General features: G+C 52.7%; 1 protein-coding gene across 1 annotated transcript in view; it reads left to right on the top strand.

Annotated features, from left to right (window-relative positions):
- Positions 1-15,923, top strand: part of ASAP1 (ArfGAP with SH3 domain, ankyrin repeat and PH domain 1) — a 331,802-nt gene extending 315,879 nt beyond the window's left edge. Inside the window, exons 25-29 of the mRNA XM_081817140.1 lie at positions 400-469; positions 2,631-2,689; positions 8,592-9,091; positions 11,290-11,412; positions 13,890-15,923. Of these exons, the coding sequence (XP_081673266.1) occupies positions 400-469; positions 2,631-2,689; positions 8,592-9,091; positions 11,290-11,412; positions 13,890-13,964 (827 nt within the window). The 3' untranslated portion in view covers positions 13,965-15,923. The remainder of the gene's footprint in view (positions 1-399; positions 470-2,630; positions 2,690-8,591; positions 9,092-11,289; positions 11,413-13,889) is intronic.
- The last annotated feature ends 265 nt before the right edge of the window (positions 15,924-16,188 follow it).

Genomic DNA, 16,188 nt, shown 5'->3' with positions numbered 1-16,188 from the left:
GTATTCTGAGTCTGGCTGCCAGGCCTAGTCTGGCATTGCAACCTCTGGGTGAATTAGGTTTTACTCTTCTTTCCCTGCGCCCAAGCTAAGGACAAGATCCTGAGCCAATGGGACATCCCCAAAGTCCTGTGATCTTATAGGCTTTGTCTGGGGGTGGGCTGTTCATCTTTTTGACATCGTCCTTGAATACAAAAAAAACCACCAAAAACAAAACAAAACATACTGTCAGAGCCCAAAATGGTGCTAGTTTTGTTTCAAAGTTACAAATGCATACCATTCTAGTTCGAGACTTTTCAGTTCCTTTCTGGAACCAGAGGGGTGCCTGTCTGCCAAGTCCTGAGTCCCCGTATTCCATTCCCCTGCCTAAAGATGCAACTTGACATCTGATTTTCCCTGTAGGTAACGATGTGGGTCCATCATCATCAAGTAAGACCACAAACAAGTTTGAGGGACTGTCTCAGCAATCAAGGTAAGCTGCCTTCATGTTTCTCCCTCAGCTGGGATCATAGTTCACTCTTCGGAATTCTAGAAAGGAGTGTTGGTGGCAGTCTGCTCAAAGTGTGGCCCGCCCCTGATCGTGAGGAGAAACGAAACGTGGACTGTCAGTATGCACCCGTCTGTCAGGCCCCCATGACAAGCCACTGTCCCCCGGCACGTTGGCAGGCCAGGCTGTCCAGTGCCAGGTTCTCCCCCATTCCGGTTCCCAGTGGGGACTGGCCTCACTTCTCTCATGTCAGAGTCTACCAGAATGAGGTTGTATTTTTCATTTTTTAATTAAGTAGCTTTGTTCTGTTACTCTTGACTCCTTTTTGCAGACTTGAGAATGAAAGCAGTTCTCAGGGAAATCTGACAGCCCAGAGATTTTCAGACATAAAAATAGGACTCTTTCCAAGTGCCCCGTTTGTATGATTTTCTTAGGCTAGGCTAAAAGCAGCATCCCTTCCTTCCATCCTTTCACAGAAATGGGTCTTTGGAAGATCTTCTGTGGGCAACATTTATCCAATCCCAATGCAAAGAGTATTCTCTAGAGGCCCGATCTGAGATAAAGACACAAAGAGCCACTTACAGTCTCAAAACCTTAGGGAGAAGGAGTCAGCTGGTGTGTGGGGGTTGCTTTCCAGAGTTTATCAAAGAGCAAAACAAAGTTCTCATTTATTTTAATGCCACTGTCCTATTTAGTCTTTACAACTTTGTCAGATAGGCCGATTACTATTTCCTCCATCGTATAGACGAGAGAGCGGCCCCGAGAACTTGAGAGGTGAAGTGGTGGCAGATGTCGGAGCTGGACTCAACCCACTTGTCCTCCAGACTCCACGTCCCGTCGTCCCCTCCCCTTGGGTCCCAACTTCCACCCGGGGGGTTGGGGGGCTGGGCTCAGACTGCAGTTCCGGCGTCTTCTTCCAGAGGGGGAGAGTGTCTGATACGTGGAGAGTGCCCACAAAATGCTTTTTAAGCAGAATCAAGCCACGTGCACACAGCAGCGACCTCGTGTTCCTTTGCAGAGGAAGCAGCCCAGGCCCACGGGTGTTCAGTGTTGACCCTGGGCCTTGGTCAGGAACCAGCGTCGTGCTCACATCAGTAATTGGCAGGTGTGCTTCCCTGAGAACATGCCGAGGCCGGACGTGAGAAACACACGCTCCAGAGGGGTTCACCGCTTCTGGATTCGCAGGGATATTATGTCCATGGCCCGGGGGCAGTAGGATTTCACAAGAGCTGAGGAGAGAGTGGTTAGGAGGTGACAGCACGTGCATTTCATCTTCTTTGACTCTGTTTTGTTCGTTTGGTTTGGCTTTCCCTGTTCCTTTAAATGCAGTTAGGAGAGAAAGGGGAAAGCCAATTCTTGGGACATCATAGGACACAAGAGGACAAACGAGAGATTCAGAGGGGCTCTTGGCACGGAAGACTCCGGTGCTCGGCTGCTGTTCCTCCTTGAGGCTGCAGGGCCCTGGCGTCCTCTGAGAATAGCTCCAGCCTCTTGCTAAAGGAGCACTGCGGCAGCCCGCGGCCCTGGCATGTCCCCCCTGGCAGGGGAATGGGGAGGAACACTGGGTCATTCAGACCCCGTGGGATGGACTTCCTATTCCCGAGACTTGGGTGTTTTTCCCTACTCGTTTGGTAAGTGCTCCAAGCGGAGGGAAAGCCTGGAGGTCTGAGACCCAAGCTTTCTGCTCTGGTGCTGCGGGGGACACGGGAGCTCTGGCATCAAACAGAGCGAGGTCTCCATTTACATCTCCTCCCCTGGCCAGCCTTGGGGCTGAAACGCCCCAGACTTCAGTGTCCTCCCCTGGAAGTGGGGGTGGCAAGAGTTAGGGTGAGAGATAGAATCCCACGAGGAGACGGACTTCCATGTGCTCCACCGGGCGCTCACACATTTTACCTCTGAGGACAGGTTTTGAGGGGAAGAGGTGGTGGCTTTATCATTCACAGAGCTGGCCTGTTCACCCTTTCCTGGGTCCTCCCCAGCCAGGCAGATTTTGAATAGTGGAAAACAGACTGTAATCTTCTGTTAAAGAAATTTTGAAAGGGTTTTTAGAGAACTCAGCATAACTCTTGTGATTTCTTTGAATATTAGATCACTTAATGATATTACAGCATTTTGAGATCCTTAATTATTCTTATTTATTAATTAGCACCAGCTCTGCAAAGACTGCCCTTGGTCCAAGAGTTCTTCCTAAACTACCTCAGAAAGGTAAGATTTCTCTTTCTCATGTTCATGTAATTAGACTGTCATGGTACCCTCCAAGGGGACAGTTGTCTCTGTCTCTCTAGTTCTTGGCTTGATCCCAGATGCCTAAAGCAGCACCTAGCATGGAGTACGTGCCCAATAAGTATCTGTTCAACGAAGAAAGATATTTATAAACTCAGTTTTTGTGATTAGCAAAACACCATACTTCTCCCAAAAAACCACTGTCCTTTTCTAGAAGATGTTATCATCCCTGGGTCTGGGGATACCATTCTTTCTCTTCTTGCAAACACAGTCCAAGTACCACCTCTGCCACTCACTTGCCAAGTGGCCTGGGCAGGGGACTCGGAAGCTTCCCGAAGCCTCAGATTCCTCACCTGTAAATGTAGGCAGGAATACCTGCTTCATGAGGTTTTATGAGGGCGAAATGAGATCATGCTTCAGAAAGCCCCTCGCTTTCTGTGGCACAGAAATCCTTCCCTGGGATAGCATCCGTCATGCAAAGTAGAGATCCTCATGCTCTGAGAAGTACAAGAAAGCAGTGTTTCCCTGCCAAGCAAAGACACTCAGTTCTTTGACCAAATCTTCCTGGATCCTGATCGAGCTTTTCATCCATAAGACCAGCATGTCCGTTGTCTTATCTGCTCCCTCTTCTTTGTTGCCGGCTCCAGCTTGGGAGCTGAGAACATCCACAGACGCCTTTGGTTCATCCTGTCCATCCTCACTTAGGTCCGCAAGGCCACAGGGCCCACGCTAGGTGCAGATGGGGTTCAGAAGACTTGTGGCCGCTCCATGGGTTTCAGTTAATACTGAGGGCAAGACCTTTGACCCCAGAAGTCAAAGTTAGGGATTTGTGGTGGGAGGCTGGGATCCACCCCTCTCCCGAGGTCTTCAGGAAAGTGGCATATTTGGAGGAGCACTGACTGGGCTTCTGTGTCCTACAATAAAAGGTAGCTGCCGGTTCATTCTCCATGGAACACAGAGGAAGCTTCCCCCGGATTTACTGAGTCTTTATCTCAAGTCATTGTTTTCTTCTTTTAACCTCTGCCCAAAGGGCTGTCCTGATCCCAGAGAAGTTTGAGGTGTTTCCGGAGCACTGTTCCCACTTGTCTACGATCTGCCCCGATTCAGCCCTGTGCTCTTCCCCCATCGACCACACGTTACCTCTGGTTCCTTCCACCCGCCTGTCCAGCTCCCTTCTTCTTGCTCCCAAACCACAGCGATTCTTAGCCCCACCACCCCCACCCCTGTGGCCATTGCCACTTTCTCACTGTCCCTCAGGAAGGATCCTGAGCCAGCATCATCTCTCCTAACGCTCTTCCTCCTCTTCCGCACCGCTCCTGTGCCGGTTCTGCTCGCTTGACCCGCGCTGGGCTGGCTCCGCACACCTGCACATGATGGAGAAGCAGAGTGAGGGCGGCGGCTCTGCTCTGCTTCCTGTCTGCTGAGCTCACGTGGTCCTCTGAGGCTGCCTGGAGCCCTCCATCTGCAGGATCCATGACTTGCCCCTGCCCTCCCTAGTCCCCGTCTCCTTCACACCTTCTCTGTTCTCGAAACGACTTCGCTTCTGTGTTCTCAGTGAACAGGATGTGAGCCCCCGCCCCCGCACCTCACCCTCACGGCCCACCACATGCCCCTGCCTGCCTGCACGTGGCGCCCAGGAAGTGGCCTGCCATGTCCTCAGGTGGGCCCCATGCTTCTGCACCAGCCCCGCCCCTCCCCGCCTCGGGGATGGCACCCTGGCATGTGCCGTTCACCCTGAGCCATTCCACCAGAAGCCAGCGTGCTGTGAGCATCCCAGCCGGGCCATCTCCCTCCAACCACCACCTCATTATACTGCTCCCATTCTTTTCTCTTGCTATCTCTTTTTAGTGGATTTGAAATTGCCCATAATAAACATAGACAAAAATATTTTTATTTATTTATTTATTTGACAGAAATAGCGAGAGCAGGAACACAAGCAGGGGGTGGAGTGGGAGAGGGAGAAGCAGGCTTCCCGCCGAGCAGGGAGCCCGATGCGGGGCTCGATCCCAGGACCCTGGGATCATGACCTGAGCCGAAGGCAGACGCTTAACTGAGCCACCCAGGTGCCCCAGACAAAAATACTGTAAAACACAGAATAGTATAATACAGACTTCTCCACCTCACCCCCAGATGCTCATCACCCATCTCCAGCAGTGATCAGGTCATACCTGAGCTTGTTCTGTCTGTTTCCCGCCCCCAGTCAGTCTGTAGCAGATGTGGACCTCATACCACTTACACACACTGCATACTGTTACCACGTCTCAGATGCTTTATCATATTTTGAAAATCCAAAATTTCTTAATACCTTAAAATACCCAGTTTACATTTCTGATTGTCTCATAAACACCTTTTTTCTTTAACAAATTGTTCAAATCAAGATTGAATGTAATAAGGTCTAGTTCATTCAGCCTCTTAGGTTTCTTAGGCTGAAGGTCTCCGTGCATCTCTCCCCCTTTCTGGTAGCACATAATGTTGGAGGAACTGGGTTATTCGTCCTAGTAGATTTTTCCAGTTTAGATTTTGCATCCCCATGCGGTTGTTAAACATGTTCCTCTGTCCTCCACATGTCAGTCAGAAGTTGGATCCTGAGACCCCATCAGATACAAGCTCAAGCTTTGGCAGAACTGCTTCCTGGGTGGTGGTGGTATTCTGTCAAGAGGTAGATGCTGACTGATTGTCTCCTTGTGTGAAGTGTGCAGCTGTTTGCACTCAAAGTCCAGACCCATTCACCCATCCTCTGTTAGAACCACTGCACAGTGGGGCGCCTGGGTGGCTCAGTGGGTTAAGCGTCTGCCTTCGGCTCAAGTCATGATCCCAGGGTCCTGAGATCGAGCCCCGCATCAGGCTCCTGGCTCAGCGGGAAGCCTGCTTCTCCCTCTCCCTCTGCCTACTGCTCTGCCCGCTTGTGCTCTGTCTCTCTATCTCTGTGTCTCAAATGAACAATAAAGAAAATCTTAAAAAAAAAGAACCACTGCATGAGGCCACTGGCCAGGGCTCAAGTCCGGCCCTGTGTTACACCGCTGTCTGCAGCATCCCCTCTGGTTGGGAATCGGGGCCAGACTTTTGCACAGTTTCTCTCCCTCTGCCTCCTCTTCTTCAATTATGTTCTTAGAAGCCATTCTCAGGAGTGGAATGATGATGGCCAAGGGAAGAGCATTTTAATAGGCTGTACTCTGGGTGGTAGTGCTTTTCAAAGGAGCGTGTCCCCTTGCCTTCCACCCAGTCCTGCCTGCGCACCCCAGCTACACCATCTCCCAGGTTTTTGCAGGGAGTGGGGGTCGGGCTGGAAATTCCTGATCCTTTCTTGTTCCTAATGGGCCTCGCTCCAGCGGCGTACTCTCTGTGTTCCAGCTTTGGGGGAAAGTTGGCTTGTCAGCCCTTCAGAGTTAAAAAGGCAGTTCAGAAAGGACTTTTTTTTTTTTTTTTTTTTTTTTAAGATTTTATTTATTTGACAGAGAGCAGGAGAGCACAGGCAGAGGGAGAGGCAGAGGGAGAGGGAGAAGCAGGCTCCCCTGCTGAGCGGGGAGCCCGACGTGGGACACGATCCCAGGATCGTGACCTGAGCCGAAGACCGATGCTTAACCGACTGAGCCACCCAGGCAACCCTAGAAAGGACTTTTAATTGGAGAGGGGAAAACACAAAACCAGCTTGGAAATCAAATAGACAAAGGCCGGGCAAGCTTCCCTAGAGGAGACACTCTTTTCTTACTTTGTTTCTACCTATTATAAAAGCACATGTATTCATTCTAGAAGATTTTTAAAAATACAGATAATCAAAGAGAAGAAAAGCACAAACCACCCGCCATCTCATATCACCCAACGTACACAATTTGGTATATCCTTTCTACTGTACTTTTTTTGTTTTAGGTTTCGATTTAAGCTGGGGTGCTTTTTTCACATGATACATCAGAAACATTTTCCATCACAGATGGCTTTTACTGGCCGCGTAGTGTTCCTCCGTCTGGTGCGGTGAAGTGTGACGGAGGCCCCTTCATTGCGCAGTAACACGGGGTGCAGCCTTTCCACCGTGAGCGGCGCCAGGCTGAGCTTTCAGGCGCAAGCATCATGCCTGGCTCCGATCCTTCTTAAGGGATCAGTTCCTTGAACCGGACTTGAGTGCTTCGGGGTTCTGTCCACCCGGCACTTGCAGTTTCTGTTCCCCCGTCGGCGGCGCACAGCAAGGCTGGCCAGCCCCGCTGCCCCGGGGAGTTCCCCCAGCTCCCCGTTCACTGCCTGCCTTAGACTTCACTTTTCCCAGTTTGTGGCTTGTAGGAGAGGACTCTGTGAGCTGAGCCACGTCAGCTGAAGGTCAGGGGCCAGCCTGTGAGCTGGGACGCGGCCAGGCAGGGCACAAGCAGAAGCCGCCACAGTACAGCTGTGACAGTTTGCTGCACCGGGGTTCATCTTGTCTTTCTTTCTTTTTTGTTTTGTTTTTTTTTTTTTTTTTAATGGACTGTAAGACTATCTTTCTGAATATATTGTCCTTCTAGAATAAAATTCTTGGTGTGCCTTAGTCAGCTGTTTCCTTGCTGAATGCATACTCCGTGCTTGGCCTCTATACCAGGAGCCATAGTTCCAAGAATAAGTAAAAGTACAAATCCTGGCCTCAAAGAACCCTGCCCGGCAGTAGTGGTAATACTCTTATAAGATACTTAGAGCCAAGGCCCTGTTAGGAAATTCTTTACCTGTATTAACTCACATTTTAGAGATAATGAAGGTGAGGCACAGGGAGGTTGTATCATTTACCCAAGAGCACACAGCAAGTTAAGTACATGGTGGAGCTGGTCTTGGAGACGTGTCCTTAGTGTCCTAGGTCCCACCGAAAGAGCTGTGCAAAGAGCTGTGCAAAGAGCTGTGGGGATGGTTCCACAGACGAGCATCCCCACACGGTGCAGACTGACGCAGCCATGGCCATACAGAGAATAGGGAGGACCTGCCTAGCACATTCTCCCGAACATACTAAGTGGGCAAGAAACGAAGTTGCAGACAAAGTATGTGTTGTAATCCACGTATGGGATTAAGTACATGTGGTGTATCACCAAAATGTAGCAGAGGTTCCCTCAGGGGTGGGGGAGGTGGCAGAGGAGAGACCTTTGACCTCTTACGTAGTATAGGAATCCTAGGGACACAGGGAATTCATAATGGATTCTCATACAGCTCCAGAACGGGACAGAACGCAACATTAAATATTATGTACTGCTGGGCGCCTGGGTGGCTCAGTCGGTTAAGCGTCTGCCTTCAGCTCAGGTCGTGATCCTGAGGTCCTGGGATCGAGCCCCGCATTGGGCTCCCTTGCTCAGTGGGAAGCCTGCTTCTCCCTCTGCCCTCTGCCCACTCCCCCGCTCGTGCTCTCTCTCTCTCTCTCTCTCTCTCAAATGAATAAATAAAATCTTTAAAGAAAAAAATTATGTACTGCCGCTAGAGGAATTTTATTGACCTGGCAAATACTCTTGCAAAAGCAGTATTTAGATAAAAGCAGATCAAAGTTTTATGTATGGAAAGCATGTGGAAGAGTCCGGAAGGAAGTATGGTACATTTAGGGGATAGGCTTGTGGAAAACCTAACTCTATACTTCTGATTTTCTGTAACCTGTTTGTATTCCAGTCATGTTGTGTTGTTTTGTTTTGTTTTTAATTCTGGGATAGTGTGGACATCCCATTCTTACATGACTGAGGCATGAAATCACATATGGTCATGTGGACGCCTTCCAGGCTTCCAGCTTCTATCCTGTAAGAACAGGCAGTGCACACCTGTGCCCCTGGGTCTGGCCCCGGAGCAGGCACTCACTCTCCACTGGTCCTTCCGGTGACTGAAGGAGGGGGCAGCGCTCCCCCACCCCAGGGCCCCCTCCGGTGACCTCCGTCCCTGTGCTTGCTTCCCACAGTGGCACTAAGGAAGACAGAAACCAGCCATCACCTCTCCCTAGACAAAGCCAGCAGCCCGCCCGAGATCTTCCAGAAGTCCTCGCAGTTGGCAGAGCTACCGCAGAAGCCACCACCTGGAGACCTGCCCCCGAAGCCCGCAGAACTGGCTCCCAAACCCCAGATCGGAGATTTGCCACCGAAGCCAGGAGAACTGCCCCCCAAGCCCCAGCTGGGCGACCTGCCCCCCAAACCCCAGCTGGCAGACTTACCTCCCAAGCCGCAGATGAAGGACCTGCCTCCCAAACCACAGCTGGGAGACCTGTTGGCCAAGTCCCAGACCGGAGAGGTCTCCCCCAAGGCCCAGCAGCCCCCCGACGTCACCCAGAAGTCGCACCCAACGGATCTCTCCCCAAATGTGCAGTCCCGAGACACCATCCAAAAGCAAGCGTCCGAAGACTCCAATGACCTCACACCCACCCTGCCAGAGACGCCTGTACCGCTGCCCAGGAAAATCAATACGGTGAGTAGAGGCCAGTTTTGAGGCTTTTGCAAACCCCCTGCCGCGCCCCGAAACCCAGCGGGAGGGTATGTGCGCCAGCAACACAGAAAAATCGCAAGCTTGTTCACCTGCACCGGCTGTGGTTCCGGTGGCGGGCAGAGCTGAGCCCAGTGGGTAGGGACGCGGGCGCTGGACTCCAGCAGGCGGGCTGCACGACCTGCTGTCACTGCATGACCTGGGCCCGTTACTTCTCTGGGCCTCAGTGCCCTTGGACACAGAAAGGAGCTGGAGCAGCAGCTGAGCTCACAGGCAGTAAGCGCAGTGACTGAGGAACGGCACCGAGCAGACACTCAGCAAGGGGTCACCCTTGTCTTAAAGCCGGGAGGATGACACTTTTCCTTTCTCAGAGTCACAGGAAGGCAGGTTCCCTCTCGGGGGTCTGAGAATCGTCCACTCAGTTCTCACTGCATCTTCCCGGAGGGACTGGAGGCAAAGCCCCAAGAGACTGGTGCAGGCAGAATTCGGTTGAAGTCCCACATTCCCTCCTTTTCATGAAATGCTTTCTGCTCTAAAATATACCGATTTTATTTTAATATAAAAATGGTTTTTTTGGGCGCCTGGGTGGCTCGGTTGAGTGACTGCCTTCGGCTCAGGTCATGATCCTGGAGTCCCGGGATCGAGTCCCGCATCGGGCTCCCTGCTCGGCAGGGAGTCTGCTGCTCCCTCTGACCCTTCCCCCTCTCATGTGCTCTCTCTCTCTCTCTCTCTCTCATTCTCTCAAATAAATAAAATCTTTAAAAAAAAAAATTTTTTTTCCCAAGAAACCCTTTTTTGGACAGGTGCTCCCGGAGGATTCAGTGGCCATTGGTCCTGCCCACGGCTGCACCCCAGCGGGGGGCACTGGCTTCCCAGGCTGAGGGAGCCCGGTTAATGAGGGAACTGAAAGGCCCCCCGCTCTGCACCACAGTTCTGCCCCCGCTCGTTATAAAAATAGCATTGCCGTAGAGCGTGGCACCTGCATGCTAAAGGAGGGGTCGGGAAAACACCCATTCTCCCACAGGCTGGAGGGCACTGTATTCAGTATGGCAGGTGCTCGTCACGAGGGCAGTGTCCCGGGAGCCCAGGCGCCCCAGATGGCCTTGTGCAGGATCCCGGCTCATGCTCTGCACTTGACAGTGGTTTTGTGCCCTCATTTAATCCTCCCCATGATCAGTGTTCCCCTGCGGGCCTTGGAGCTAAGACAACTAAGCCTTGCACTGCTGCGGTTCCTCCGGCCAGCACTGCCCTGGGACGGGCCGCAGAAAGGAGCGGGGGGACTGAGGGAGACACTGGGGCACAGAGAGAACTCACTGGACCCAAAACGTGGAGAAACGCAGCTCGCTTTTTTTTAATACTAATTATTGAATGAGCTAGGCACCAGAAACCTCCTTTAGAAGAGGATTTCTCTATTCCCATCTTCCTATTTGCAAAGAACCAGAAGTCCAACAGATAAAAGTGCAAGTGAAAACTGATCGTGAATTAGAACATTTTGGGGAGGGGCGCCTGGGTGGCTCAGTGGGTTAAGCGTCTGCCTTCGGCTCAGGTCATGAGCTCAGGGTCCTGGGATCGAGTCCCACATCGGGCTCCCTGCTCGGCGGGAAGCCTGCTTCTCCCTCTCCCACTCCCCCTGCTTGTGTTCCCTCTCTCGCTGTGTCTCTCTCAAATAAATAAAATCTTAAAAAAAAAACAAAAAAACATTTTGGGGAACTGCCTGGAATCCTCCCACCCCAGGCCGCCGCCCTGTTTAACCAGCATGTGCTGACTTAGTACTTTGCGTGAGGGGACTGAGAAATTTGTTTATGCTGTGCATTCAGTATGCAGAAGCTGCACATTTTTCTTTACATCATGTTTCCCAAGACCATTTTTAGACTCTGGTGTCATCTCTGCAAGCTGCTGTTGGGGGTGGGGGAGGGCAGGGTGCCTCAGGGGTTTTGGTGGGGCTGGATTTCGATCCCCACCCATAGTCTGCCCTCCCGTGAACATGATGGGCAGCGTGCCCTCCCGAATGCCAGGCTCCGTCCTAGTGCTCGGGGAAGAGAGAGGGAGCACCCAGCACCTGGGCACCTGGCAGATGGGCCTCCCCCTTGACAGAGGAGAAATTGAGGCGCAGTGAGGTTAAATCACGCTCCCAAGGTCACTGTGTCCTTTATTCCCGCTGAAGCCCCGTTTCTGTCTTGAAGGGGAAAAACAAGGTGAGACGAGTGAAGACCATCTACGACTGCCAGGCGGACAATGACGATGAGCTCACCTTCATGGAGGGGGAGGTGATCGTCGTCACAGGGGAAGAGGACCAGGAGTGGTGGGTACGTACCCTGCCGGCCACTTCATGCCCCCCCAGCGTTCTCGCTGGCTGTCTTCCCTCACCACGGTCATGCTAGAGACGCAGCCGCGGAGCTTTGAAACGGGGTTGGGAGGATTAACGTGTGCCTGGGCTTGCCCCTCGTGCTCGCACAACCTGTGAGCCGCAGGTTTTTTTGGATGTGAGGCCAAAGCTCGGGCAGGCTAAGCATGTGACACAGCTAGGAGGCAGGCAGGCAAGATTCCGAAGCGTCTCTGAGCCCAGAACCTGAAGCGCAGGGCGCACAGAGGGTTTGCAAAAGCCTCAAAACTGGCCTCTACTCACCATTGCACGCCATCCTCAGGCTCCAGCCTTCCTTCACCGAGGCTGCAGTGTGTCTTTGTCGAGTGGGGCATGATACCTTCCTCACTTGACTTCAGAGGAGTAGATGAAAAATGTCTAACAATCCCTTTTATGTGAAAACTTGCTGCCTGGTGTCTGGAAGGAAAGGCCTCATTGTCCTCACAATGATGGTGAGGTGGCCGTGTGCAGATTCTCAGTGACAAGAAGGGCAGCCCAGTGGGCCTGTGATGTTCCGGCTGCGTCGGGAGTGAGGCTCCTGGGACAGCCGGCAGGCCAGGGGCGTCGTGGGTGGTGGCCTCACGTCTCTCCTGGCTGAGTGTTTCCCAGCATCAGCGTGGGGATTCTGCTCCCTTGGCAGCTGTGTGCCACCAGCCCAGAGGGACCCCGTCCTGTCTGCTGAGAAAGGGACCTGTGGTTCACAGTCGAGCCAGCAGAGCCTGCTCGGGCCCAGAAACACACATGCACGTACACACGCATCACATACGTACAGATGTGCATGCACCTTTGGCTTTTCTTTCTTTGGGCCTGGAGAGTGCCTCCAGACTCTTGATCAGAGCCGTGGGGATTCTGCTTGGACCGAAGCAGGGCTCTCGGGCAGGGGCAGTTTTGCCCTCCAGGGACCCTCGGCAGTGTCAGAGTTTTGATTGTCAGGACCCAGGAAGGGGGTGCCCTGAGCTCTGGCCAATGGAAGCCAGGGATGCTTGGGAGAACAGAAGCACTGGCCCAGAATATGTGGGGTGCTGAAGCTGAGACGCCCCGAAGGAAGTGATGAGGCCTCTTTTTCTCTCTTTCGGGGAGGGACAAGCTGGGGGTGGCCCCCGTGGCCCCTCCTGCCTCTGTTAGGGTTGGGCCTGCTCCTGGTGGGGAGCCTGCTCCAGAGTCACATTAGAATCATGACAAGGAGATGGGCTCTGAAGACCCTGGCGTGAGTCGCTGAGTCGTTCTCTGGCCTTGGCTAAGGCATGTCCCTTCCATAAGCCTGATTCCTGTTCAGAAATGGCACAGGAGTAAGCCCGCCTCCCAAGGATGTCCCGAAAACTCACTTGGGGATACACAGGCAGTGACCAGATCCTTTGCTAAGAAACCTGTGACGACAGCAGACACCCAGAGGGGGTAAGTGGGAAGTTTTCACTGGCGCCTCTGCCATCGTCCTCGGCGAAAATTCTGTGTGCCATCGGCACATCTGCCGAGCCAGACCTAAAAACGATGATTTCCGATTCACAAACCCGCTCACGTGCAGGACGCCAACCGCCTAAGGCCCCCTGAGGCGGGTAAGCCAGGTCTGCAGTCAGTTCCACCCCAGCATGAGAGAAGCGGCCCAAGGTCACAGGCCTGGCGGTTCAGGGAAGCAGCCCGGGCGAGCCCGCACCCCTGCTCCAGCCGCCGCGGACACCGCGGGTGCTTTACGGGTGGAGATGGAGAGGAGAGCTGGCCCGGCTCCTAAAGCCCCCTCCTCTCTCTGCGTTTGTCATCTGAAGCCAGGCGCGTGTCCTGCTCTTTCTGTCGAAGGCTCGCGATGGGATTCTCTTTAACGCGACGAGTGTCGGTCTAACGGAGGTCATCGGGAAGTTCTCTCCGGGCACTGTGGTCACGGGCTCGGGCAGCGGACCGTGGAGTTGCCCTCACCGTCTCCTTCTCCCACGGCAACCAGGAAACAAGTTCTCCCAGAGCAGCCCTTCCCATCCGTGTGACGTTTTATGTAATCTCAGCACAGGCCTGAGAGGAAAGGGTATTTTAGCCCCATTTGACAGACAAGAGGCCCAGCCAGGTTTGTCTGAGGTCGCTCAGCAGGAAGGGCAGTTGTGCACCCCGTGAAGAGCACGGACTCTGGAGTCTGCAGCCTGCATGAGGCCACGGGCAGGTTCTTCCACGCGTCGGGGGGAGTGGACCCTCGGGGTAGAAGCTGAGCGTCCCAGGAAGCGCTCCCTCACAGGACGGCCGAGTGTGCGCGGAGCGGGCTGCACCTTCTGTCATTAGTTGTTCTGTTACGATTGCGTGTAGTCCCCCAAAGAGTGGGGGAGGGTCAGCGTGCCTTCAGCCCCGGGCCTGTGGGCCGAGTCCACGGGGACCGTGACCCACGGGGCTTGTCCGTGGGCAGCTGCCGGCCTCCAGCCTGACGACTCTCTCTTCTCCCTACAGATTGGGCATATCGAAGGACAGCCTGAAAGGAAGGGGGTCTTCCCAGTGTCCTTTGTTCACATCCTGTCTGACTAGCAAAAAGCAGAACCTTCAGATCGTCCACATCCTCACGCAGGACTGCTGCCTCCACGTAACCCCGTGCACACGTCTGTAAATAGCTGCTACAGAACGAGAGAGTCCCTGAAGGGCCACCTCAGGAGGGGATAAGGTGTGTGTAAATACCCTGTGGGCTTCTGCCCTCGCCAGTGTTGGGGGGGGGCCCTGGGACCCGGCGCGCCTTCCTGGTCTGCCACGGCCGTCCCCGGCATCTCGCACTTCCGCCTCTGTGCTGTTGTCCCAGCAGACAGACGAAACCAGGAATCTAGGAACTGCTGGCTTTGCCAGTAAGAGTGGTCTCCAGCAACCGTTGAAAGGCGGAGAATCCACCCTGTGTCCCTAATGAAACAGTATTCTCAATTGTGTTACTGCAAATGCAACATTAGCGAAGAGGGGGTTCTGTTTTCCAGGTGAAACTTAGCTCCACGGCAGACCAGCCTGTAGTTTATCTGTGTACACAGTTTACAGCTACAAAAACCGACTTGGGTATTTATTACAGAGAAGTGCTTGATTCAATGTAAGTGTTACTCCTTCAGCAAAATAGTCACCCACCCAGCACCTTTGTGGCATCTTCTGGTCCCTGCAGCCTCATGCAGGTTAGGCCAGGTGGGTGTATACTGTCTTCTGGTGAGGAGTGCCCGCCCCTGAGATATTACCTCATTATGCAAAACTAACATATCCTTCACGACTATTTTGACAAAAGCTTAAGACACACCTGATGAAGCTCAACTTCCAGGAACCGAGGACCGCCAGGAAACATTAGCCTCTACATTATGCATGCATTTAGAAGCTTACCCGAAATCTGCCTTTTATAAAGGAATAGTATGGACAAGTGGAACTGTACATTTTTTAACTTGATCGCCATTAAAGCAGAAATTATAAGGTTGCAACAATATCTGTTTCTAGTCAGTCATTCAGCTTTCTCAGAGTGTGAAGTTCCGTCTCCTCTTCTGAATTAGCGTCCTTCACGTGTGTTAAAGCCCCGAACACATCAATTTTAATTATTTTCTTAGTTTGGCCCTTGATCAGTTCAAACGGGTGAAAAGATGATTCACGAAGATGAAAAAATTTAGAAGTCGGCCCTTCACCCCGTTTCCCCACCACAGCATCCAGGTGCTGAAGGCAGTCTCTCCTTCATCCATGCTCTCGATTCTGCCCCCGTCATAGGCAAGCTTGCTGGTCTGAAGCTCTGTTCGTAGACACAGTACCGGCAGGCCAGGTCACAGCCAGGCGCTCGGCCTCCACCGCGCGTGGCGCTCTGAGCCTCCCTCCGTGTCCGCCTGTCTGGGCCCTGTCCGTCCGTCCGACCGCTAGGACGCCAGCCCCATCGGTCCGGGTAGCTGCCCTGCCCGATCAGCGGGGCTGCTCTCTGGATTCCGAGGCCCCCGGGTCCTGCTCAAACGGCTCTGTGGGCAACCACACAGAAAGCTGCTATCGCCAAGCGCATAACCTGGGCGATAAGAGAGGAAGGTTCATTTCGCAGAAGTACAGCTCCCCACCGAACCCCTAGGAAAAACCCTCTTTCGTAGAGTCTCCGTGCTCAGTGAATATTCATCTAGTTCTGCTTAAGCGAGTACTACGGAAACTTTGAATAACCACCTAGTAAGTAAACCTTGCATGACAGACCTGCAACACAACTTCTCAGCTGTTCCTGGAAAGTGAGTTTAAGCAGTTGCTGCCCGGGGCCGGGGGTGCGGGGGGCAGGGGGGTGCCCTGCGAGCCCCGCACAGAGGCGAGTGTCTAGAGCCCCTGCTCACTGGCCACACTTGTGTCAGGACAGGAAGTCGCCGTCCGAAGTGCCCTGGAGTCCTGGTTCATTCAAGTACACATTTTTAGTTGCGTTAAAGAACTGTTCGTTTCTGTGGCCTACAGTATTTTCAGCTGATCTCAAAATAAACTGGTTTTCTAAAAAACTCAAAACCTAGATGTCTAAAATTACATGGAGTCATTGTCTGTTCTTTTTCTTCCTTTGCAACCACTTACACAAACATATTTTTTAGTACCTTTTCCACCCCCCTCCTGGCTTTGTTTTTGTTTTCCATGAGGAATTTGAGTTCTCTCTAATCCAGCTTAGTGTGGGACATAGGAAAGCTAGGTATGAATGCCTTTGGTGATCTTGGTCGAGTGTGAATCTGATGTTGTTCTTAAACTCAGTGAGCCATGATCTGCAATTTTGTACATGATAATAGTATTTTGAAGGTAT

Source organism: Leptonychotes weddellii, chromosome 4 (genome assembly GCF_054177405.1).
Source record: "Leptonychotes weddellii isolate Sample4059 chromosome 4, ASM5417740v2, whole genome shotgun sequence".
NCBI classification, from domain to species: Eukaryota; Metazoa; Chordata; class Mammalia; order Carnivora; family Phocidae; genus Leptonychotes; species Leptonychotes weddellii.
Note: the sequence above shows the minus strand (reverse complement) of the source record. Positions and strands in the feature narration are given on the sequence as shown.